This window comes from Thamnophis elegans, chromosome 14 (genome assembly GCF_009769535.1).
Source record: "Thamnophis elegans isolate rThaEle1 chromosome 14, rThaEle1.pri, whole genome shotgun sequence".
Classification (NCBI taxonomy): Eukaryota; Metazoa; Chordata; class Lepidosauria; order Squamata; family Colubridae; genus Thamnophis; species Thamnophis elegans.
In genome coordinates, this window is record NC_045554.1 from 42278413 (window position 1) to 42305339 (window position 26927).

Sequence of the window (26927 nt, forward strand, 5' to 3'; positions counted from 1 at the left end):
ATAGATAGATAGATGGATGGATGGATGGATGGATGGATGGATGGATGGATGGATGGATGGATGTAGGTAGGTAGGTAGGTAGGTAGGTAGGTAGGTAGGTAGGTAGTAGGTAGGTAGGTAGGTACAGTAAGATAGATAGATAGATAGATAGATAGATAGATAGATAGATGGATGGATGGATGGATGGATGGATGGATGGATGGATGGATGGATGGATGGATGGATGGATGGATGGATGGATAGATAGATAGATAGATAGATAGATGATAGATAGATAGATAGATAGATAGATAGATAGATAGATAGATAGATAGATAGATACAGTAGGTAGATAGATAGATAGATAGATAGATAGATAGATAGATAGATAGATAGATAGATAGATAGATAGATAGATAGATAGATAGATAGATAGATAGATAGATAGATAGATAGAAGATAGATAGATATACATAGATACAGTAGATGATAGATAGATAGATAGATAGATAGATAGATAGATAGACACAGAGAGAGAGAGATGAGAGAGAGATCTGTGTCTCTATCATCTATCTATCTATCTATCTATCTATCTATCTATCTATCTATCTATCTATCTCTCCCCCATCTATCTATCTATCTATCTATCTATCTATCTATCTATCTATCTATCTATCTATCTATCTATCTACCTACCTACCTACCTACCTACCTACCTACCTACCTACCTATTGTCCTTCTGCCTGTCTGCCCTATCTATCTGCCTGATGGCTTCCCACTCATTTTCAATGACTCTTGGTGGTTTACAAAAAAATAAAAACTTAATATACAAATCATCAAAACAATAACCCATCCACCCCTCCCCCTGATCACACCAATTAGTCAAGCAAGCCACTTGAGGGGCCCCATCCCACTCTGGGTTCTCAAAGCCCGTTGGCCAAACCAAGTCTTGAGAACGAGTGTCAAAGTGGGAGGCATATAATCTCTAGGAGGTGGATGTTCCAAAGGGAGGGAGCCACCATGAAGAAGGTCCTTCTTCTGGGTTACGGCAGATGGACCGCCTTAGGAGACAGGACCTGCCACATTCCCTGGTGGGTTGTGTGATGTAACCAGGAAGAGATGGTAGTTCAGATCACTTGTCCGAAAACATGAAGGGATTTAAAGGTAACATGAGCTGAATTGCTTCTGCAAGAGAGATGCACACCTGATTTTGTGCTAAACCACGCAGACCGTTGCATTATGAACCAATTGGAGTTCCTGGATGCTTTTCAAGGGTAGCTCCATGTAGAGCATTTAAGGGGTACCAAGAAAGTTGACGGAAGTAAGAAGATCATAAGGCTCCTCTCAAGTTCGAATGCTACGGGTCCTGTAATATTTTAAGAGATATTGAGACTGTAATTCCCAAAATTGCCAGCTCTCGTGGGTCTTCCATTTATTTTGCAAAATATCTGTCCAACATCAGTTTGGAGAAAAGACCAGGATTTAAGGATAACATCTAGGAAATAAAAGAGCAATCTCCTTGAATGCTATTAGATCTTGGATTCCATCCAAGGTGTTTAAATTTTATATTTCCTTCACAATTAATTTAGCCTTTTCCCAACTTGGGGCTTTCTAGTACGTTGGGATTATAACTCCTAACAATTCAAAAAGTCCTCGTGGGACGATGGGTGCCTTAGTCTCATAGATCTACAAAAGCAACAGAAGGCCGTTCAACTAAGCTCAACGCAAAGTCCTCGGAACTGTCCAATTCAAAGGAACAACAATGTGAAACATGATTTAATTAAAGAATACTGGATAGAGATTTAGAGTCTGTAATGTATCCATAATTAATTAACACAGTCAATTGTGAAGTCCAGAAATATGTTCATTTTCATGTAATGCTTCAAAAACCATCTGTCACATTTTAAAGTTTAGCTATCTTAATTTTTCCACGGCCCGCTATTCCTCTCAGTATCAGTTTCAAATTTCCCCAAGCCAGAGTCTTCTGTATATGCTGCAATTACAACCTCCATGATCTAGAACTTCCAATAACAACAATAAGACCTGTGTTTGCCCACATTTCTTCAAATTCTTTGGATGGCAACTGCCTTCCGCCCTCAATTGGCCTGGTAAAATGCTTGGAAATAATGGAAAAGGTAATCCGACACAGACACACACACACACACACACATACACACACACACACACAAACGCTCCAGATGAAGAAAGACAATGTAGAAATTTCTTAGATACTTCGTGCAATCCACAAACATGGAAGTTAACTTCATCTGAGATGTCAAACTTTAAAAACTTGCAAGAACTGAGCAACAGTTTACAACACAGTCTCTTTCAGCAGTTCCAAGAAGGTTCCACGGCCATTTACACTATTCAGTGCAAATTGGTATAGAAACTTCTCGGTTCCACAGATGTTTCCACAGAAGAAGACAAGCACTTGTTCCTCGTTGTTCAGAAATACCGAACATGGAATAACTGAGTAATGGGAGAATGTCTGTTTATGTGCTGTAAAGCTTTTTGAAAATAATAATAGTTCAACAGTAAAGTCACAATCTAGGGCAATTGTTCTCCACCTTCCTAATGCCGCGACCCTTTAATACAGTTCCTCGTGTTGTGGTGACCCCCAACCATAAAATTATTTTATGTTTTCCATATTTTTTTTTGAAAATACGTGTTTTCCAATGGTCTTAGGTGACCCCTGTGAAAGGGTCGTTCGACCCCCCAAAGGGGTCCCGACCCACAGGTTGAAAACCACTGATCTAGGGCAATGATAAATAGTCCCCTTTAAAGGATATTTTCAGGCACAGGTTGGAGAGTTGTCTGAGTGGGGAGGTTTCATTTGAATTCCTATACTAGGGCCTTCCTAAACCTACTTTCCTATAGGAGAGCTGTATCTCACAAGAGGTATTGGTTTGGTTTGGTTTGGTTTATTGGATTTATATGCCGCCCTTCTCCCAAGGACTCAGGGCAGCATACAACATTAAAAAAAACACATATTACAAAAGTTTTAAAAAATTAAATAGAATATCCCAAACAAACCCAATTAGGATTAACGATAACATTTTAAAAAATTCGATTAAAATTAACAATAATCAATCATTTATTTTGTTTTGTTTAGGCCAGGCCGGCTTGCTGGAAAAGCCAACTTTTTAGGGCACGTCGGAAGGACCGGAGGTCGGGGATTATACGAAGCTCCGGGGGCAGCTCATTCCAGAGGGAAGGGGCTCCCACAGAGAAGGCTCTCCCGCTGGGGGTGGCTAGCCGACACTGTCTGGCCGACGGCATCCTGAGGAGGCCAACTCTGTGGGATCGCACTGGACGGTGGGAGGCTACCGGTGGCAGTAGGTGGTCTCGCAGGTATCCCGGGCCTATTATCTGTTAACTACCATCAATCCCAGAAGCAGAATATACATCTGGATCTTAAATGCAGGAGGACAGATATCAAACAGAATAACACAGCTGGAAGAAACCTTGAAGGTCTTCTATTCCAAGCAGGAGACCCTATACCCGTGATGGTGAACCTATGGCATTCGTGCCAGAAGTAGCAGGCAGAGTGATCACTCTGGCCACGTGAGCTGTCACCCTTTACTCTTCCAGATTCAGGCACACCAGCCAGCTGGTGTTCATATGTGCGGGAGTGCCAGAAAGCAGAAGAGCATGCGGACCCCGGGAAGATACTCTCCCGCTTTCTGGCGTGCACATGTGCACCAGCCACCTGGTCTTCTGGCACGCATGCATGTGCAAAGATCAGGTGGCTGGTGAACATGCGTGCGCTGGTAACCGGAAGACCATTTTCCCAGCGCACACATGCACACCGGGCGACGGCTCTTCTGTTTCCAGCGCATGCATGCATGCGCACTCCTGTTTCAGCACTCAGTGCTGAAAAGGTTCTCCAACACTGAGCTATACAATTTCAGACAAATGGTTATCCAATCTCTTCTTAAAGAGTGTTGGATCATCCACAACTTCTGGAGGCAAGTTATTCCACTGATTAATGTTTTTAATTGCCAGAATAAAATTATTCTTATTTCTAGGTTCTTTCCTTGATTTCCATCCATTGCTGCCTTCAGGTGCTTTGGAGAATAGCTTGACTCCCTCTTCTTTGTGGCAGCCCCTGAGATATCGGAAGACTGCTATCATGTCTCCCCTAGCCCTTCATTGAACTAGACATACCCAGTTCCTGCAACTGTCCTTCATATGTCCCCTAATTCTCTCTGTTGCTCTTCTCTGCACTCTTTCTAGAGTCTCCACATCTTTTATATATATCATGTCTACCAAAACTGGACATAGTATTCCAAGTGCAGTCTTACTAAGGCATTACAAAGTGGTATTCACACTTCATGTGATCTTGATTCTCAAAAAGGAATCCTGGAAAAGGAACTTTTTTGATTTCTTCATCTTAGATGGGCCAGTTTTCCATCTTAAATGCCTGCACATTACTTCCTTCCTTCCTTCCTTCCTTCCTTCCTCCCTTCCTTCCTTCCTTCCTTCCTTCCTGGGATGGGAGAAATCTGCATCGTTAAGCTTCTCCTAGGTGCTAGGCCGACTGACTCCTACACCCCCTGTGGATTCATATTCTGATGATGTCCATCACATCTAACACACAGTAGAACCACAGATCAGAGAGGAGACAGTGAAAGGCAGGATGAGGATGGAGAAGTGGAAACCATTAGCAGGTCTAATGCAGGGATAAGGACACCACAGATGCAGATAGCCCCAAAACTCACAGAAGGGCCATTCTTCAAAAGGGACATGCCTCAGCTGAATCTTCCCGGCATGTTAATTTTGACGAATGTTAACCATAACTAAGGAGCTCTGCAAAGGAAGGAGATATTTCTGTATATTTATCAGTGTCCCAACTCCTCATTAGGTTGAAAAATGACTTTTTGTAGCACCTATTAAAGGAAAGGGAGTAGAGATATTTTAGGGAATGAAGACTCAAATGCCTTGAAGACCAGGAAAAATAACTGTAGCTATGCATGCAACTTAGATATTCCTCCTATGGAAATGGATATACTGTAAATATAGATATGAATGTGGGAGAGAAAAGGAGATACAGACAGACGGATGAAGATGGAGGAGGCAGAGGCAGAAGGATGATTAGATAGATAGATAGATAGATAGATAGATAGATAGATAGATAGATAGATAGATAGATAGATAAATAGACAGACAGACAGGCAGGCAGGCAGGCAGGCAGGCAGGCAGGCAGACAGACAGACAGACAGATGATAGATAGATAGATAGATAGATAGATAGATAGATAGATAGATAGATGATAGATAGATAGATGATAGATGATAGATAGATAGATAGATGATAGATGATAGATGATAGATGATAGATAGATAGATAGATAGATAGATAGATAGATAGATAGATAGATAGATAGTAAGTAGATAGATAGACAGACAGTAGATAGATAGATGATAGATGGATGGATGGATGGATGGATGGATGGATGGATGGATGGATGGATGGATAGACAGACAGACAGACAGACAGACAGACAGATGAGAGAGAGAGAAAGAGATGATAGACAGATGATAGACAGACAGACAGACAGACAGATAGACAGACACACAGAGAGACAGACAGATGTTTGCCCATCTCACCCAAAGAGACTGTGACCCTAACTTCAAGAATCCCAGGAGAACATTAAAAAAAAAAGAAATTCCATTCTGCAAATTGGGAGATGCAGTCCCAATGCTTCAAGAGGTCTGAAACAATTGCAAAGGGGAACAATGGGGAACAGGTGCAGCACCAAGGAAGTTCAGACAGTATTTTGAAATGAACCAATAAGGGAAAACCACAGAGGTAAGAATCTTCTAAACTCCCATCTACATCTGTCCATCGTCACGTGCTCCTCAGCCTGCACAAATAGAAGAATTCCCAGTTGCTGGAAAAGTCACAACCAGGCTCTTCTGAACCGATTGAACTTAACTTATGATCTAGAATTCTCAAAAGGGAAGTAATGCAGTGGAATAGCAACCAGAACAATCAAAAAAAGTTAAGTAAATGAAAATCAGGGAAGATCAGGTTTACTCCTCACTCCACCCACTCCACCCCCAGTTAAAATAGAAAAAGCATGGCAGATGATTTTCAAAGTATCGTTTTTATATGAAGAAACTGACTCTTAGCTACCATGTTTCCCCGAAAATAAGACAGGGTCTTATTTTCTTTTGACCCCCCGAAATAAGTGCTTGTCCTTACTTTTGGGGAGGTCTTATTATTATTTTTAAAGTTTTTATTGTTTTTATTAAAGGAAAACACACAAAAAAAATCATCTTTCATTACATCTTGTAGAAAGCGTATCCATTGGTTACAGGTACATTTCGTGCATTTCTTCCACAATCACATATATTTCATTCAGTTTAAATTGTACATTTTAGAATTTATATATTTTACTATCACTATAGGGGAGGTCTTATTATTTTTAAGGTGCAGGGGCGGCGAGCGTGGTCACCTCATGCCTGCTTCTGTGTTGCAATATTTTTGAGGAGGGCTTATTTTTGGAGAAGGGCTTATTTTAGCGCATGGGCTCAAAAGTCCTATTAGGCTTATTATCCAGGGAGGTATTATTTTGGGGGAAACAGGGTAGATAAGGCTTTCTCTCTTCTTCAAGTTCTAGGGTATGTTTCAAATCATATTTTTTGTTAATGGTGGTTTACTGTGTTTTTTTTTAATCTCCAGACCACCATTCTATCTCCAGAAACCACTGCTTCATGAAGACAAGAAGAGAAACTTAGCAGATAGAAAACAAAGACATATTTATGGATCTCCTGCTATAGATACATATATTGAAACAGCAACCAAAGCAGGGTGTCTTAACTAAGATTGCTACAAGCTAGGATTACAAGATAGGATCCCAAACCAGAAGAAACAAAAGATCTTTTTTTAAAAAAATCAAAAGAAACTACACAATCTTGACTCTTGAACATGACCTAAAGGTCTTAATGTGTAACCCATGAACCACAGAGATTTGAGCTGACAGAGAATAGCTTATAGAGAAAGATTAACCATATCCAACGGTCCATCAGACAATGTCCAATCGTCATCAAAGTGTCACAAAGTGAAGTGCTACAGACTAAGGATGAAGGTTAACAACACAGATTAAGCCCAAGAAAGCAAGGCTTACCAATCATATGATTTGCAACGTGAATCTGTATCTCTCGTTCGTTTTCGAAGGTCATCTGGCACTTGATACACTGGTAAGTCTTCTTCTGTTCAAGAAAGAAAGAAGGAAAACAAATGAAGAAAAATCACCTTTGTTGCGGTGCTAGAATTCTTGGAGTTCTTAGCATCAACACAGAACTATTGTACGATCTCTCTGAAATGGTCTGCATTATGGCTTTATCTTCATGGATTAAAACAATGGTTGAAAATGAAGCAAGGAGAGAAGCCACTTAGAACTAAGGAGAAATCTCCTAACCATGAGAGCAATCAACCAATGGAGCAGAAGTTGCCTTCAGAACTTGTGGGTGCTCCATCACTGGAGGTGCTTAAAAAGAGATTGGGCAGTCATTTGTCTGGAATGGTATAGGCAGGAGTGGGCGGCTGGGGATTCTCAGGGGTTCAGGAGAACCTCTAGCTAAGATTCTGTGCAGAGAACCTCCCAAATATCATTCCTGGCTGGCCCCCCCCCAGCTCCCCCCAGGAGTCCCCACACGGCCCATCTATTGGATGCAGGTAAGTGCAGGGCATGTGCAGAGGCTGAAGGAGGGTGAAAAACGGGCTAGCAGAAGTTCGAGAAGGTCAGAAACAGGCCCATTTCTGGCCTACGGAGGGCCACCGGAGCCTGGACAGGCCATTTTTGCCCTCCCAGAGGGTCGACAGAAGCTTCCGGAGCCCACCATAGTGCAGGAGGCTGACTAAGCCACACCCACTATGGCCACACCCACTCAGCAACCAGGCAGAGAGCCTGTTGCTGAAATTTTTGAAGCCCACCACTGGGTATAAGGCAGTGGTGGAATTCAAAAATGTTTACTACCGTTTCTGTGGGCGTGGCATGGCTTGGTGGGCATGGCTTGGTGCGCATGGCAGGGGAAGGATACTGTAAAATATCCACTCCCTCCCCACTCCAGGGGAAGATTACTGCAAAATTCCCATTTCCTCCCGATCAGCTGGGACTCAGGAGGCAGAGAATAGATGGGGGTGGGGCCAGTCAGAGGTGGTATTTACTGGTTCTCCGAATTACTCAAATTTTCTGCTACTGGTTCTCCGGAGCCTGTCAGAACCTGCTGAATATCACCTCTGGTATAAAGTCTCCTGCTCGACCAGGGGGTTGAAATAGAAGACCTCCATGGTCCCTTCCAGCTCTATTATCCTATGTTGTAATCTGTACCACCCTCTTCGGAGTTTCAGTTACTATGAAAAGCAGATAATAAGTTCCATACATAAATACTGCCCATGTGTGAAAATCTCCATAAACTGTTCAAATCCCTCCAGCATCACTACTCTTCACAAAAAAGACAAGTACTGTGCACACCAAACTATCGAGACTTTCAGAACAAAGAGGTATATTATGGTCTAATGGCTACATCATGTACCGACATGAATATCCTGAACGTACAAAAATATCAAAAACATGAATCTACCCACTCCACACGTACACAGAATGAAAATCCGTTGGGACAAAAAGAGTTCCATCATTTCTCAAAGTAAGTTGTAACCAAGCATGTGCCATTGTAGTGGTGGCTTCATTTGCATAAAGCACTCCTTGCAATAACGCAAATCATTGTGGCAAGAGATCACAGTGAATGCTCATCCCTTTCATCTGAAATCCATTCGGCTGGCTGGCTCCAGAAAAATCAAGGAAGTAGAGAATGGAGGGACGAAGGAATGGAAAGGAGTGGAGGGTAGAAGAGAGAGGAAGAGAAGGAGAGATAGTAGGAGAGGAAGAAGAAGTGTGGAGGAGAGGTAAGGGAAGAAGAAAGATAGCAATAGCAATAGCAATAGCAGTTAGACTTATATACCGCTTCATAGGGCTTTCAGCCCTCTCTAAGCGGTTTACAGAGTCAGCATATTGCCCCCAACAACAATCCGGGTCCTCATTTTACCCACCTCGGAAGGATGGAAGGCTGAGTCAACCTTGAGCCGGTGAGATTTGAACAGCCGAACTGCAGAACTGCAGTCAGCTGAAGTAGCCTGCAGTGCTGCATTTAACCACTGCGCCACCTCGGTAAGGGAAGGTGGGTGGAAGGGAGAGAAAAAGAAGAAGAGGAGGGAGGAAGAGAAAGAAAGAGAAGGAGAGAAGGTAGGAAGGAGAAGAAAAAGGGTAGAAGTAGGGAAGAGGTAAGGGAAGGAAGAAGGGGATGGAGAGGAGGAAGAGAGGAAGTAGAGAAGGAAGGGAGGGAGAAAAGAAAAGAAAGAGAAAACAAGGTGGTGTCATAGTAGGTGCGAAGGATGGTAAACAAAGCATTTCAAACTATACCTTATAACCTTTCAAATGGAATAATAATAATAATATAAGAATGGCAAAGAAAAAGAATAATTATGTGAATGTATACTTATAACTGTATGTAAGAAAATAAATGACAGTAAAAATATAAAGCATAATATAGGTAAATAATATTTGGTCATAAGTAGCTAAGTATAAATAAATAAAGAATTGTACATAAAAATGGATAACGAATAAGGAGATTATGAATGCAAGATAGAAATGTATAGTAGGGAAAACACTAACTGCAAAGAAACCGATTTGGAACTGCGGTATGATATACGATGGAACTTATTGTTCCTATGTTGATTTTAAGTTATGTGTTTGTTTTTGTTGATGTGCTTATGTGTCTAAAATAAAAACTTATTAAAACCGGAAAAAAGAAAAAGAAAAATCAAGGTATTTTCACTGTTGTGCACCAACCTTAACCCAATTGCTTTGCATCTTCATTTGCCAAGTCACAGGTAAAGAATTATAGCCAGCAAATGCTTCTGAATGACTCCAAAATGCCCTGATACTTTGCTAGGCCAATACCTTTATTCTTTCATTGGTGTTGGCATTGGTGTTGGCATTTGTAAGTAGGAGCTACAACAAATGTTTCTTGATAGGGTAAAAGCGAAAGGTTTTACAGACGTATCAAAGGTAGAGCATTATTCTGATGTTGGCCGACAGGTGTGGTTGTTTTGGCATTTTTTTTCTAAACTTCTAGGTTAAAATATGATGGAGATGAGCTGTGGGCTTGGCCATATAGGCAGCCAACTGAAAGCAAACAAATGGATAATTGAATAAGTCAACCTAGACTTCTCAAGCCCCAAATGAGACGGATCAGATCACCCTACTTCAGATGAACAAGGTAAAGATCTACCTCTTTGGAGAAGGTTCTAATGATGAGAAATGTGGAAAGAAGACAACAGGGACATGTCGAATGGATTCAGAGTGGCAATGGGTGGATTATTGAAAAACCAAAAGGATCAAATTAGAGATAGATGTTGGAAAAAAATGTGTCTATATAGTAAGTAGATATTATCACCACTAGTTACTGAATGCAGGAATAATAGAATAATCAAGTTGGAAGAGACATTGGAGGTCTTCTAGTCCAACCCCCTGCTGAAGCAGAAAACCCTATAACATTTGAGATAAACTGTTGTCCAATCTCTTCTTAAAAACCTCCAGTGATGGAGAAGGAAGGAAGGAAGGAAGGAAGGAAGGAAGGAAGGTAGGTAGGATGGATAGCAGAATAACAGAGTAGCAGAGTTGGAAGGGATCTTGGAGGTCTTCCAGTCCAACCCTCTGCTCAAGCAGGAAGTCCTATACCATCTCAGAGAAATGCTTGTGCAATCTCTTCTTAAAAATGTGTTGGAGCATTTACAACTTCTAGATGCAAGTTATTGTTCCATTAATTAATTATTCTAACTGTCTGGAAATTTATCCTTATTTCTAGGTTGGTTGTCTTGATTCGTTTCCATCTATTGCCTCTTGTTCTTAATCTTGTTGTTAATCCGTTTGCTTCTTTCAACAAAGATCCAGCATCCAGGACCATTTTCTAGGGACAGAAATAATCCATCAATGAGGTGTTTCCAGCTTTATTTTGAAAGTTTGAATGATTTGTGTATCTGAAAGCTCATGGAAAGCATTAAGATGGGAGTTCACCATTCAAGAAAGCCATCAGAATCCAGTGATTCAACTTTCGATTTCGATGTTAATGCAAGACCAGCTTTATCAAATCAAAACAGTAAAATTGTACATTCTGCTCCAAAATACCTGAAAAACAGTGGGGGGTTTTTTTTAAAGAATGTTTTACTGATCAGTGAAAATGTAACACCAGTTGATCCTGGTGCATCTTTCTTTGTATTCCAAATGTTTTATTCCTCGCAATAAAACGTGTTTGGTCTTTAAATAAGAGGAATGTGATTGCAGAAAAAGACGTTAAAGAAAGTGTGATAGATATCAGGATAATATTTTAATATAAATAGATATGAAAAAATGTAAAATTAGATTTTGAATGACTCTCCTACTAAATATGTATAAAATATTAATAGCAGTGAAATGTTAGAATTAAACAATGGGTGATTAGGTGTGTGTGTGTGTGTGTGTGTGTGTGTAAGTTTGTGTGTTAATAGTAAAATTATATGAATTGAAGAATTGGAAAGAACATGAATAGAAATATTTTAAATGCATAAATGATTGTGATTGGTAATAAAACTATATGGGGATACTGAATAATGGAAGAATGAAGGATGAAATTTTGATTTAATTAAGGAAATATGAACAACAAAAGAGGTGGAAAACACCTCTTTGAATATTATAGCGATACAAAAGGGGGAAAGTTAAAATAGGGGTAGAAAATAGAGGGGGATAATAGTAATTATATATTAATATGTTAAGATATACAAATGACAGAAAGAACGTTTAGAAATGAAGAGTGATGACAAAAGACATGTATAAATAATATGAAATAATGGAAATGAAATGCAATATTTAGGGGTAATAAGATTATGTTTATGTGTACTGAAATGTATGATACCCAGATACCACACCATTCACGCGGTGATATGTGCAAAGAATGTAAAAAATAAAAAAAATGGGAAAGAAATCAGATGGTATCGATAGAATAGCTCACACATATTCCCTTTTGGAATTAAAAATATGAATTCTAGAAAATTCCAGAAATCTATATTGAAACAGGACTTGGTTCCCCCCCCACACCCCTTTCTTTATTTTTTTCCCCCTTTTTCTCGTTTATTATGCATTTCCTGTATCAGGCTGTGGAAGCTTAGCTGGAGAACAAGGAAGAGGCAATGGCACTTCCTTGTTTTATTCAATCCGACAAGAGATTTGTATTTAAAAGTGGCAAGGTTGTACCTTCTTAGCAATGACCCAAGGACAAAATGCCTAGGAACGATTAGCATCAGGATTAAAATTTAAAGCAATCACGTCAGAAGGCGAAGTGCATTAGAAGCCAATGGCTAAAATTTCCTTCTATTTCTATTCCTTGCAGAACAAGTCACTTTACATTACCGCACCGAGCAGTAGAAAGTCTGGCTGCTTGTAAGCAACCTCAGGAAAGAGAGCTTGTTGCCCGGTGCAGGAATTCATACAGCTAATACTTCACTTGCATCCATTCATTTTGGAACCCTTTGAAGTTGTAACAGGACTAAAAAAAAAAGTGACTTATGACTAGACTTTACTCTTATGAATTGTCAAAGGATGGAGGGAGGGAGGGAGGGAGGAAAGAGGAAAAGGAAGTAAGAAAGAAAGAGAGAGAGAGAGCAAGAGAGAGAAAGGAGGGAGAAAGAGAGGAGGAGAAAGAGAGAGAAAGAAAAAAGAAAGAGGGAAGAAAGAAAGAAAGAAAGAAAGAAAGAAAGAAAGAAAGAAAGAAAAAGAAAGAAAGGAGGGAGGGAGGGAGGGAGAAGAAAGAAAGAGAAAGAAAGAAAGGAGGGAGAGAGGGGAAGGAAGAAAGTAAGAAAGAAGGATAAAGAAAGAAAGAGAGAAGGATAAAGAAATAAAGGAAGGAAGAAGAAGAAAGAAAGAAGAAAGAAAGGAGGGAGGGAGAAGAAAAAGAAAGAAAGAAAGAAAGAAGAAAGAAAGGAGGGAGGGAGAAGAAAGAAAGAAAGGAGGGAGGGAGGGGAAGGAAGGAAGGAAGAAAGGAAGAAAGGAGAGAGGGAGGGAGGGGAAGAAAGAAAAAAAGGAGGGAGGGAGGGGGAAGAAAGAAAGAGAAAGAAAGAAAGGAGGGAGGGAGGGGAAGGAAGAGACAGACAGAAAGAAAGAAAGAAAGAAGGAAGGAAAGAAAGAGAGAAAGAAGGATAAAGAAAGAAAGAAGAAGGGAAGAAAGAAAGGAGGGAGGGAGGAGAAGAAAGAAAAAGAAAGAAAGAAAGGAGGGAGGGAGGGGAAGGAAGAAAGAAAGAGAGAAGGAGAAAGAAAGAAAGAAAGAAAGAAAGAAAGAAAGAAAGAAAGAAAGAAAGAAAGAAAGAGAAGGGAGGGAATGAAGGAAGGATCACACACTCCCTTCCAGGATATGCTATCCCAAGCCATTAAAAGAGAATTACCACATGAAAAAAAAATTATCTCATCATCTTAGCCGTAGTTGTTTCTCAAAAGCTTCTTTACCACAATACTTTCCCTCCCAGTGTTTACTTTTAAGATATTGTGAGACTTTTCTATGTCCAAGTTGCTAAGTTTCCGAGCTGCCCTGGTTAGTCCTGAAATCCACAGCACTTCCTACATTTCACGTCCCCTTTTCTATCCTTTCTGAGTCGAGATACCGAGACGGGGTTGTACTTCATCGAAACTTGTACTCCGCCTGTTTTTCATGTAATCTCAACATAGCTTTTCTCTGACTATGCCTTTTTCCCCTAATCCTCCACTGTTAGGCTCTGTGTAAAAGAGGGGAAAAATCAATAATGATCCTGGAAAAAAAGAAGAAGAAAAAGAAGAAGAAAAAGACCTGGTCAAGAATTATAGAGTAGTAACGTAATTCGGACAGCTCAGTTGGTGTTTCACATACAAGGCTGGCTGTGTAAAAACTACATTTTACCTGTTGTACTACAAATCAACAAGAGATTAGAAAACGGAGAACGGTGTGTTGTTCAATTTAGCTTCCCTAACTATCTTCGGTGTAGCTCTTTAAAAAGAGCTACGGAAATTTACTGTTCTCTGAAAAATGCTATGAGCTCTTTAGGGGCCCCCTACCTATAATTCTGAAATCTGCTAAAATCTTTGCGCTGACTTGCAAGCAGTCTTATTCAGAATTAGTAATATACGCAGAAACATATACGTATGTCTCTGTGCAGGGGTGAATTTCAGCAGGTTCTGGAAAACTGGTAGCGGGAATTTTGAGTACTTCGGACAACCAGCAAATGCCACCTCTGGTTGGCCCCAGAGTGGGGGTGGGAATGGAGATTTTGCAGTATCCTTCCCCTGCCACGCCTACCATGCCACGCCCACAGAACCGGTAGTAAAAAAAAATCACTGTCGCTGTGCATGTGTAGTCAGAAAGCGACTTCTATAAGGATGAGAATAAGGCTGGGAATTCTTGAGTTCCTAACTTAGGTAAAGAGGTAAAAGTTCCCCTTGCACATGCGTACTAGTCGTTCCTGACTCTAGAGGGCAGTGATCATCTCCAGTCCAAAGCCGAAAGAGCCAGCACTATCTGAAGACATCACTGTGGTCATGTGGCCGGCATGACTAAATGCCGAAGGGGCACAGAACACTGTTACCTTCCCACCAAAGGGGGTCCCTATTTCTCTACCTGCATTTTTTACGTGCTTTCGAACTGCTAGGTGGGCAGAAGCTGGGACATCTAACAGGAGCTCACTCCGTTACATGGCGCTGGGGATTCGAACTGGCAAACTACCGACCTTTCTGATTGAAAAGCTCAGCGTCTTAGCCGTTGAGCCACCTGAATTCTGTTATCTATATTTTTTTTCATTCTCTTCTACAGGGAAAAAAAAACACACACTCTCTCTCGGGATACCATTCAACACATTCACTTTGTTGAGGAACTTCAAGTCCCTCCAGAGATAAGATGAAATGTGGAAGCGCGTCTTGGAGGGAGGTAGTTAAAAGTAGGTGCGAAGGGGACGCCATCCATTTCCACTCGCGGCGACTGTGAGGTAGCCAGAAGAATAGTGCCGTGAGAGTTTGAAGTACTGCAGCCAGAATTAGCCTGACATAAAAGCCCAGGCCTGTTCTTGAAGAGGCAGAGGGCAAAGTGCAAAATCAAGAAAGAAAGAAAAAGTAGAAAGACCAGGATAATAAGTAGTTCAGGACGACGAAAAGCCCAAGAGGCTTCACGCTGAAGGGAGTGGTGTTTCCATTCTGTGTTTTATTCTCTGCAGATTTAGACGTATATCACAGCTGGAGACCGGTCTAGTCGCTGATTCATTTGACCTCCAGGGAGCACCGCGCCAAAGCATGGAGTGAAACAAAGCGAAAAGGAGCTTTAGCTTGGGAGTGTTTCAAAGCTCCACCCCCCCTCCCCGAAATCCTTTGATCCCAACATATTGCCCCTCACTGGCAAAAGCTTCCTGGGTGAAGCTTCATCACAGGAAGTTGCTTCATCAGGGGGTTTCCAGACTCAAGGGAGGATGAAACATCCTTGGATGGGTGTTGGACCAGAATAATAGTGTTGGAAGGGACCTTGGAGGTCTTCTGGTCCACCCCCCCCCCTGCTCAAGCAGGAAACCCCAATGCCACTTCGGACAAACGGTTGTCTAATCCCTTTTTTAAAATCTCCAGTGTTGGGGCTTCCACAACTTCTGGAGGCAAGTCATTTTTTGACTGATGAATGGCTTTCCATCAGGACATAGGTAACAGTAAAGATTCCCCTCTCACATAAGTGCTAGTCGTTCCTGACTCTAGGGGGCAGTGCTCATCTCCGTTTCAAAGCCAAAGAGCCAGCACTGTCCGAAGATTCGAACCACCGAACTGCTGACCTTTCTAATCAACAAGCCCAGCATCTTAGCCACTGAGCCTCTGTGTCCCTTAGAAATGTTAAGAGGACCCAAAGAAATGCGATCCAGAAATTATCCAATTATCCTCCCTGCAAAAAGTTATTTCTAATTGAAAAAATATCAGTAAGAAAATTAATTTTTGACTGAGATGCATTGCTTCACCGTCCAATAATTTCCAGGCAGATGACAGCAATTTTTTCCAACTCTGCTTAGAATTAGCTTGCAAAGGAATAAGGCTTTACACAAATATTTTTAGGGTATGGCATTTCATGATCACTTAACCACGAAACAATCTTTATTTCCAGCAAATGATCCAGTCTGTAAATAAAGTCACATGACTTATCTAAAGAGCATCACCACCACCATGACTTAAAATCGAGAAACGTTTATCCTTAAAAGGAAAAAAAAGAATGAAAAATGAAACTTATGCTGCTTCATTTTTGCAATGAGGCATTCATACTCAAGTTTTTCAGAATAATGACTGTTATGAAGGACATACTCCAATCCAAAATGTTATCCAATTTCACATAGAACTCTCATATACAGAATTGTCTGCACCAATGCTAAGGGGCTTTGGAAGAGACAGAAAGGCATTTTTAGTATGGAATAGAATGCAAATTCCATTCTCCTAATGGAACCCAGTACAAGTAATCCTTGCTTAATTTCCATCACTCTACAATGTGGTTGCAAAGTACAATGTCACATGACCACATCACTTAGTGACAGCAGTTCCAGAAGCCCCCCAGCTGTCATTAAATCCTTGCTTAATGACCGGGACCAGAATTTCCATTCACCATACAACGTGGTTGCAAAGTGCAATGTCACATGACCACATCACTTAGTGATAGCAGTTCTGTCCTGGTAGGTCATTAAGCAAGAATCACAATCATGACTTCCGACTTCCTGCAGGCTTCCCCACTGTTTAGGGGAAGCCAATAGGGAAAGTTGCAAATGAGAATCAGGTGACTGCAGGATGTTGGAGTTGGTCAAAATTCTGGGCCAATTGCCAAGCACCCAGATTGTGATCACATGATTGCGGTGATGTTGTGACTGCTGGCACTTCAAAGACCAATTGTAAATGCCACTCATTTAGCACAATTGTGCGTTTGAGCAGTCCCTGAGTAAGTGGTCATTGATCAACAATCACCTGTATACATTCTGAACATGTAAAGTTTTGAATACAGATTTGCACTGATCCATTTATAAAAATGTATGGTAATACTTACTCTGGGTATGGGGGATGTCTGTGCACCCTTCTTTTGGCCACTGGTTTCAGGCGTCAGGTCTCGATGATCCAGCTGGAGGTGGCTCTCTAGCTCTTCGGCACTTTCAAATTTGACACTACACTCTGGACATCTCAGGCTACCGCAAGGTCTTTCGCTAATGTCCGGTACAGTCAGGCCCAAGGACTGTCCATTGGTGCTCCGAGCCATGCAAGCAGCACACAGTCCATATGGTAGACCATTAACATCCAGTTTCACCAAGTCTTGCTTGTTTCTGAAGTCTTTCAAGCACAGAGCACACTTGTAGAGTTTCTGCAACGCCGCCTGGCCGTTGGGCGATGACGCGGCCGAGTTCCCCACCAATTTTTGCATATGGAACGTCCCGTGGATTTTCAGCTCCAGAGTCGAGGTGACTGTCTGCATGCAGACCACACAGCGAAACCCGGTGAGGGAATTCCGAAGGTCAGGATGCATCTGGCAGTGCTCAATGAAGTCTTCCTCGCTCTGCAGTGGCATTTTGCAGATCCGGCACGTGCCTGTGTCCAAGCTCTTGCTGTGAGTTACTTTATGTTCCGTTAAGGTCAGGAGCGATGGGAAGCGCTCCCCGCAAATAGGGCACATATAATGCTTTGCCGGGCCCCGATGGGTCTGCATGTGTTCCCGGAGGCCATTCTCAGAGAAAAAGGTCCTCGAGCAGATATTACACTTGTGACTCCCTTTGATGAACTCCGCTTTCTTCCTGGAACAATCATCCTCCCCAGGTCGGATGTTATGATCCCGCAAACGGTGGTTCTGCAGCAGGACCTCCATCGTGTACGCAGCTCCACAGATATCGCAACCGTACATAGGTTCGGAGGCGTCAATGTCATCCTCGCTAGCTTCGTGGCTATTGGAGGTGTCTGGGTTTTTGATCAGCATGTTCGGGATATCTGTCGACTCTGCCTTCTTGCTGGCTGGCGTCATGCCATTGGCCGTGCCATTCTCAGCGCCCGCATCAAAGACACAATGCTTCTCCCGCAAATGCTTCTCGAGCAGAATAATGGCATGGAACGCCTTGCTGCAGAATTTGCAGTTGTACTTTTTGCTGTGGGTCGTGATGTGGCACTGCAGCTCCACCTCTGTGCTGAAGGTCTCCCCGCAAAAGATGCACTTGTGCAACTTGGCCGGGTTGCCCAAATGGCTGTGCTTCACGTGGATCTGGAGGTCCGCCTCCTTCCGGAAATCCCAGTTACAGGCCGTGCAGCGGTACATCTTTTTCTCATTGCTGTGCTTGACTGCCAGGTGCACTTGGATGGATACTTTGGAGTCGAAAACCTCTTGGCACAGGGTGCAATGGTACAAGACGAACGTATGCATGTCCAGGAGGTGCTTCTGAAGGTCGTCCACCGACGAAAATTGCTTATCGCAGCTCTCGCAGACGTAATGCGTTGAGGTCGTCATGTAATGGACAGTGAGATGCTGCAGGAGAGAGTCCTGGGAGTCAAAGTCTTCTTTGCACTGAGGACACGACTGCTTCCTTAACAGCAACTCCAAGTGCAACTTCAAATGGGTCTGGAAACTTTCAAAGTTGGAGAACTTCAATTCACATTGATTACACGGGTATTCCCCATTGGAAACCGAATGGACGCTGGCGGAAAGCCGTTGCCTTTTAGGGGAAGAAACTTCAACGTCCGAAGACACCGGGCTCTGTTCACCTTTGGACTTTTTATTGTGAGCCAGTGGAATGTTCTTGTGGTTTTCTTTGATATGCTTTGTTAGCTTGAGGATGGAGCCAAAAATGGGCGAGTTCGTGCAATACGGACAGGAGTAAACTTCCATAAAAGACTGGGATGGTTGAACCACGGGGGAATCCAACTTCGAGTTCCCAATGTTGCAGTGAGTTTGCTGGATGTGCTCCGTCAGAGACGCTTCGGTCAGGAAGCCCATGGAACACTGGTTGCAAAAGAAGGCGTTGTTGCCATCTTGCGTCGTGGCTCCCGGCCCACAATGGGCGATACGGATGTGTTCCTGCAGGCTGTTGATATCGGCGAACATCTCCGGGCAATAGTTACAGTGGAAAGCGGAGATGTTGCTGAACTGCATCATCGGGTAGGCGTGGTTTTTATGCGCTTTCCTCACGTGTTCGTTCAGGTTGTATAAGGTAGGCATGGATTCGAGGCAAATCTGGCATGTGTGGTTTTGCTGAGGTTTATCCGTATGGATGGTCTTCAGGTGGATCTCCAAAACAGCAAGGCTGTTGAAGTCGCGTTTGGTGCAGTAAGGGCAGCTGTAGGCAACCTTTGACCAAGCCTGGCCTTCTTCCCTTTCCAACGATCTCATTTTCTTCTGTCCCCTCAAAGGTTTCAAGGTCGAGTCGGGCGTGGAGCCCCGTTCCACCGATGCACTGGAATCGGGCGTGGCGCTACTCATGGAGGCCACACTGCCCAAGACGGGGTCCGGGCTGATGCTGTGGTTGCTGGAATCAGGCTGCCGATGGCTATCTAAGTGGCAATAAACTTCTTCCACGGAAGAGAACTGCTCAGGGCACATGGGACACTTGTGTTTTTTGTTGGCGTGAGCTTGGTGGATGTGGGACAGGAGAGAATTCTCATCGGCAAAGACCTCCGGGCAATGGATGCACTGCAAGTCAGCCTTTTCGGACAATTGAGGATGGCGGGTCACAACGTGCTTCTCCAGCTCTTCGGTCTGGCTGAAGGTCTCCTCGCAGTAGTCGCACATGAAGTCGTCCTTCTTGGCCTCCTTCTCGCTCTTGGCCAGGTGCTCCTTGTTCTTCTTGTGTGCTTGCATGTGGCTCTGGAGGGAGCTGGTGGAGGAGAAGCCCCGCTTGCAGACTGTGCACTTGAAGGGCTTGCTGGAGCTGTGGGTCTTCAAGTGGATCTTGAGGTGGTCGCTGCGGGAGAAGGCCGCCTCGCATTCGTGGCAGTGATACTTCTTGTCCCCCGTGTGCAGCTTGATGTGCCGGTCCCTGCTCCTCTTGTGCTTGAAAAGCCGGCTGCAGTAGGTGCATTTGAATGGTAGCTTGTCGCTGTGGATCTGCTCGTGCCTTTTAAGGTAGCTCAGGCGAATGAAGGACTTGTCGCAAAACTGGCAGGGATAAGGCAGGCCGGTCCCCCCTTCCTCCTCTCCGATGCCGAGATCACAACCATCTCCTATCATCTGAGTGGGTGATGCAACGTCTTTGCTGGAGGGAGACGAAGTTACCCAAGAGAGTTGCGGGTCGTCTTCGCCATCTGTAATGGGAAAGCAGAAAGGAGATTAGAAACAATTCCCAGGGCATCTGCGAAAACAGGGACAAAGCCAGCCGGTTCCACAACACTATGGTCCTTCTGCTACCACCCGGCGGTGGGAGGGAGGGAGAAAAAGAAAGCAGGCGGTGGGGGGGGGAGAGAAAGGAAGGAAACAGAAAACCCATTGCTGGAGAACAAACAAAAACCCCGAAAGAACCAACAGCACCACAGCTTAAAGGGATATTGGAGTAGAAGAAAAAAAGAAATCCTCCCTCCTTGCACAAAACGGTCTCTTTAAAAAAAAAAAATCAGTTTCTACTTTCAGTTGCAGGAGATCATTTGCCCTTCCTGGTCCCGTCCTCCCCCTCCACCCCCCAAGCAGGTTTAACACCTGTCTACTCGATTGCCAAGCAATAAACAGCCAGTCAAGGAAAGAGAAAGCAACCAGGCTCAGAGCGACAGAAACATTTCTTAAGAGCGTCTCCGGATGCTGCATTAAGTGCTGGAACGCAAACCCATATTTTTCCCCCCCTGTAGATATAAGTCAGAACGGATTTCAAATCATATTGGCTGGAAACAGCCGTTCGGTCCGAAATGTAGAAGGCTGACAATGAGAGAAGGCAGCCAGACCCTCTCCGTCACCCACCCAGCCCTGAATAACCGTGCCACATAAGCAAGCTAAGATATTTTTTTTTCCTCCCAAACCCCTTCGTGCCACAAAAACAATCCAGAAACGATGGGACAAAGCTCAATGGGACGATGTGTCCAATGGCTCCCCAGCCACCCATAAGTGTCGAGGGGGTTTCATTTTTTAAAAAATTATTTTTGCAAGCTGGAGAGGCAACTTCTTCAACCGAGGAGATCTAACTTTAAGGGGATCTCTGGATCTCTCCGTGCCGGGAGGCAGTCGGGCTGCAGTGCCAGCCTCGTGCCCAGCGTGTCTGCCAACTCCGCAGTGAGATGGCAACCAGTCCGGCAGTAGCCGGAGATGGCAAGCATTTCCATAACGTGGTGCCTAGGAATCTGTTTGTCCAGGGAGGGAGGGTGGAAGGTGGGGAATTTCACCATATTGTGGAATAAAATACCGGATTTGGGACACTGATTTGATATAGCCAGGTTGGGTTTATGCGGATCTTTCCCCTTTCAAAGGAAAGGAAAACGGGGTTCGACTGGAATCGATCAAAGGACTGCTGATTCTACACATGTGGCACCTTCCTCCCCCAATGCAAACACCAGTCACTACAATTGCTTTACTCTTTTTCATGTCTGCATGGTTCACAAACGCACAAGAACGATACGGATCCTTGCTCAACTCTTCCTAGTTCCTTCTGCTCTGAGGATCCATGTGTATCAGTAGCACCGAGACTTATATACCACTTCGTACTGCTTTTACAGCCCTCTCGGAGCGGCTCACAGAGTCAGCACATCGCCCCGACAATCTGGGTCCTCGTTTTACCGACCTTGGAAGGAACCTTGAATGCATCAGGATAGAACTTCGGGCTGTGGGCAGAGTCAGTCTGTAATACTGCACTCTAACCATCGTGCCGCCCAATGGTTGGTTCCTAACCAGTTTACTACCAGTTCGCTGAGAGGGCAATTTCTTTTGAAACTTGGCTCAAGGCTCATGAATTAATTAGGGCATCTTTCAGAAACCTGACAGTTTCACTTAATAACCAAAAAATATTGGGGGTCGATTGCGGCTGTCAGACGAGGTCCACAACATGTTGACGTTAGTATTTATCATGTTTATGTTTGAATGTTTCCTCTTGTTGCTTTTCCTGATTGTGGGCTGCCTAGCGTGGTGTCTAAGACCAGACGGGTGGCATCTAAGATTCATAAATGAATAAAAACACTCTTGAAAAAGCTCAAACAATATTTGAATGCTTTCTGTAAGGCTGGCACAGCTGGTTTTGAAAATGAAAGCTTTAGCCTCCCAAACGTTTCACCCCTTCATGTCCTTGAGCTAAGTTTTCTGACCGGGTTCCTTGGTTTTGGTTTGGTTTTTGGTTTTATTGGGATTTATATGCCGCCCTTTTCCCTGAGGGGACTCAGGGCGGCTTACAACCACAGGGGAGGGGAAGTGCAAGGTCAAAACAAAACACTTTGTGAACAAAAGAAAAATAATAAAACACAACTTTCATTCAGCAATCAAACACTCGGGCGGGTAATTGGAAGCCTATCCCCAGGCCTGTTCCTTGCCTGTGTGAGGCTGGAACCATGGGAAGAGAGAAGATGGCCTTCTCTGGGATTGTACCGCAACTCTATAAAACTCACACCAAGGAGGATGTAGGCCGGTACCCTCCTTCCCCAAATCACCAACCCTCCAGCATCCTCCACCACTGTAATTCCCCATCGGCCTCCTTTGTATTTATGGCTGAAATCGAATGTGCATTTTCTTAGGAGGAAGTCCAGCCCAATGCGGAATGACCGACATTCAAGCCTGCCTGCTTTGGACTGCGCTGTGACAGTGAAGCTCTTCTCGGTGTGAACAACAAGCCATCATCATCTCAGCAGTGTCAAAATGGCTTTTGGCGTAAAGCTGTATTACACAGACTGTGTTCCTTCTCCCGAGGGGTGGGGGTGGGGTGGGGGGTCTTTTCGTTCTCTGCTTTGAAACATTTCCCTGGACAGGATTGGCCAGGCTCTCTCTTCCGCTTCTCTTTACATGGTTAATCGGTCAATGGAATTGTATATGAGACAGACATATACAGCGATGGAGATGGAGATAATATAGAGAGTGAGAAATATGGATGATAGATAGATAGATGGATGGATAGATGGATGGATGGATGGATGGATGGATGGATGGATGGATGGATGGATGGATGGATGATAGATAGATAGATAGATAGATAGATAAGAGATAGAGATAGAGATAGAGATAGAGAGAGAGAGAGAGAGAGAGAGAGAGAGAGAGATGGTAGGTAGTTAGGTAGGTAGGTATTTAAATAGAAGATAGATAGCATAGATGGATGGATGGATGGATGGATGGATATAGAAGATAGAAGAGAGGTAAAGACAGAGGTAAAGTTGAATAGAAATAGAGATTGGACGGAGGGAGGGAGGGACAGATGAGATGGAGATGGAGATGAATAGAGAGATGAGAGAGAGAGAGAGAGAGAAGATGGATGGATGGGCAGATAGACAAGACGGAGGAGATACAGATGATAGAGAGATATAGATAGACAGACAGAAGATAGATGGATGGATGGATGGATGGATGAGATATAGGTAGGTAGGTAGGTAGGTAGGTAGGTAGATGATAGATAGATAGATAGATAGATAGATAGATAGATAGATAGATAGATAGATAGATAGATAGATAGATAGATAGATATAGGGATGGATGGATGTAGAGGTAGGTAGGTAGATAAAATAGGTAGGTAGGAAGGAATGTATGTAGATAGAGAGGTATGTATGTATGTATCCCCTTCCCCCCTTTGGTTGTTAGCCGCCCGATGTCCCTCGGGAGTAGGGCGGCGTACAAATTAAATAAATATGTATGTATGTAGGTAGGTAGGTAGGTAGGCAGGCAGGCAGGCAGGCAGGCAGGCAGGCAGACAGACAGACAGATATAGGGATGGATGGATGGATGGATGTAGAAGATAGAAGAGAAGTAGAGATGGAAGTTGAATAGAAAGAGATAGATAGAATGGATAAAATGGTTGGATGAATAGATGGAGAGAGAGAGGGAGAGATGAGAGAGAGAGAGATGAGAGACAGAGAAGATCAGAGATAGAAAGATAAGGTGACAGATAAAGGTAGAAGATGGAGATGGAGGCAGGGATAGAAGATATCGAAATATACACACTCATTCTTTGTGTCAGGCAATGACTTTTCTTCTTCCACTTTGACCATTGGTGCATCTGTCCTCCTGCTATTAGCTCTTTCCTCGTTCCTCACCCCTCCCCCCGCCTCACAACCCTGCTCATTTCAAGCATAACATTTCAGTGCCCATTAGAACACTATGCCTTTTTTCTCCCCCCTAGCCCCCCATGTCTTTCCTGTCAACTGATCTGGGCCTGGGTCCATCCACAAGCAGCACGCACCCCAACTTGCCTCTTTTGCAACCCCTGAAGGCAAAGCCGGGAAGAAGCAGCAGCAAACGCTTGCCAGGGGGGATGCTTCTTGCGAGCTCCCGCCGTCCCTCCTGCACGAGGGGGGGAAAAAATCTCTCCATTTTGTTTGAGGGGCCTAATGCGTCGCGCCCGCCTCCCCATGCCCCATTTGTGCTGCTGGCGCCTCCGATCATGACTTGCACGGATGAGAAATTAAAGCCGAACTCTGCCAATTGTAAATCAATGACAGAGGCCGTAATGAGCGAGTTTCCAAACCTTGCCCTGGACAGCCTCTGTCAGCTATTGTCACAGGAGGCCTCCCACCACCGACCGGGAAGGGGGAGGTCTCCTCACCACCCACCTACCCCGAAGGACTTGAATTAATAGGGTCTTCTGGTTGGAGAGATTCAGCTGGCTGCCTGCTTGCTCCCTCGATTAAATTCAGCGAGGAAGGACCAGCAAACCACTGCACAGGCTTATTCCCACCTCGTGCCAGCTGGGCTCCTCCGGGGAAATTCAAGCTGCTGCCGCTACTATAGGGGAAGGGGAGGGGAGGAGGTCAGAGAGTTTTAAAAGGAGGATCAGGGAATCATAGATTTCTAGGGCTGGAAGGGACCTTGGAGGTCTTGCAGCCCAGCCCCCTGCCGTAGCGGGAGACCTTATTCCCGTGATGGCAGACCCATGGCATGTATGTCACAGATGGCACGCAGAACCTTCTCCGTGGGCACACCAGCCGTCTGCCCATCCCAGCTTCACTGTACATGCGGTCTCCAGATCGCTGCTGTGCATGCATGGGGCACATACAAGGGGGGGGCACATGTGCATATGTGCTGGGGGCCGGGCGCTCGCATTGCACTTTGAGAGTGCATGTGCATTCCCCCACTGCAGCCCGTTATGGGCCTGGAAGGCCTCCTGCACCAACCTGGAAGCCAAAATTGGGCAGGGGGTGGGGTGCTTGTGCTGGGGATGCGCATGCATGCACGAGGGAGGGGGGACTGGGCACATGCCTGGAGGCATTCGCATTACATTTTGGGGGGGGTGCACTCGCTTTGGGCACTGCTCACCGAAAAGGTCCATCATCACTGCCTCATTGCATCCTGGACAAATATTGTCCCTTTCTTCTTGCAATGCTCCAGTGATGGGCAGACACAACTCCAGGAGGCAAGTTGTTCTCTCAATTAATTGTAGAGACACAAAAATGGCCAGTGGCTCTCTCTCTCTCTCTCTCTCTCTCTCCACATTTTCTTAAGTTTCCGAATGGCCCCGGCAACTCCTTCCCAATAGGGTAAAAACCAGGGGTAAAATTCAGCAAGTTCTGACAGGTTCCGGAGAACCGGGTAGCGGAAATTTTGAGTAGTTCATAGAACTGGCAAATACCACCTCTGGCTGGCCGCGCCCCCATCTATTCTCTGCCTCCCGAGTCCTAGCTGATCGGGAGGGAATGGGGATTTTGCAGTATCCTTCCCCTGCCACGCCCACAGAACTGGTAGTAAAAAAAAATGAATTTCACCACTAGTTAAAACATTCAGAGGGTCTGCTCTTCAACCCACTAAGAGTCCTGAATGTACAACCATTCCTTGAGTGACTGTTCAAAGTCACAATGGCATGGAAAAGTGACTTATGACGGGTTTTCACACTTCTGATGGTTGCAGCATCCCCGCGATGGAAGTTTAATTCGGAGGAGAAAGACGTTAAGCGGTTGATGAAAAAAAGATGGGTTGAGAAAGATGCGGAGGTCACCGCTATGTCCACAACAAGCAGTCAATAATCCATCACTAAACAGTGCAGCTATTTAGCCGCTTAATGTTCGGTGCCTTTTACAAGACTACCTACATTTATCTTCATCACAAGAAAGCTAATTGCAAACAGGATGCACCCAAATAAACACGCTGCATCCTCTCGTAACAAGAAGGCTCTTCAAACCATCATATAAATCATACCCAGACCTCATTTGTCTTTTCGACGGGGCTTCAGTGCCACAAAAAATATTTTGTTTTTCAAAAAAAAAAAGAGAGAGAACCAAGAGATAATGAAGAGGGAAAAAGACATTTGAATTTAGCTGTTGTACATTTCGGGGTACACTTGGCTGAATTAATGGATTGGTTTTGCCCTGTTCGTAAGCTGCCCGGTGCCACAGAGGCAGGGGTGCAATTCAACCACCTCGGCCTGGCTCAGGTGAGGCGGTAGGGACGATTTGGATCACTTAACCACTAAGCATCGTCACAAGTCAAGGACTGCCTGCATCTCTTCTAAAGATCAGGGCTGCCCATTTTCCAGTGCAAAATCTTGTCTAGGCAGCTTAGAAAAGACGGTTCTAATCAAGAAATCCTTTCCCAAAATATCCATAAAAAGCAGCCTAATTATTACCTATAAACACACACACTCCTCCCTCCTTCTCTTTCCCTGTTTATCTTGTTCCCCCCCTCTTTCCTTCCCTCCCTCTCCCTGCCTCCAGTCCTCTCCCTCCCACCCTCTCCCTCCCTCTTTCCTTCTCTTTCCCTCCCTCCCTCCCTCCCTCTCTCTTTCCCTCCCTTTCTCCGTCTCTCCCTCCCACT

The 26927-nt window shown here is 44.2% G+C and overlaps 1 protein-coding gene across 2 annotated transcripts in view; it reads right to left on the reverse strand.

Annotated features, from left to right (window-relative positions):
* ZNF423 (zinc finger protein 423) overlaps window positions 1-26927 on the reverse strand; it is a 316344-nt gene that overhangs the window by 142152 nt on the left and 147265 nt on the right. For both annotated transcript variants that reach the window (XM_032231464.1, XM_032231463.1), the window contains exons 4-5: window positions 17091-20317; window positions 7112-7196 (exon numbers count right to left, since the gene is read on the reverse strand). In XM_032231464.1, coding sequence (XP_032087355.1) covers window positions 7112-7196; window positions 17091-20317 — 3312 coding nt within the window. The remainder of the gene's footprint in view (window positions 1-7111; window positions 7197-17090; window positions 20318-26927) is intronic.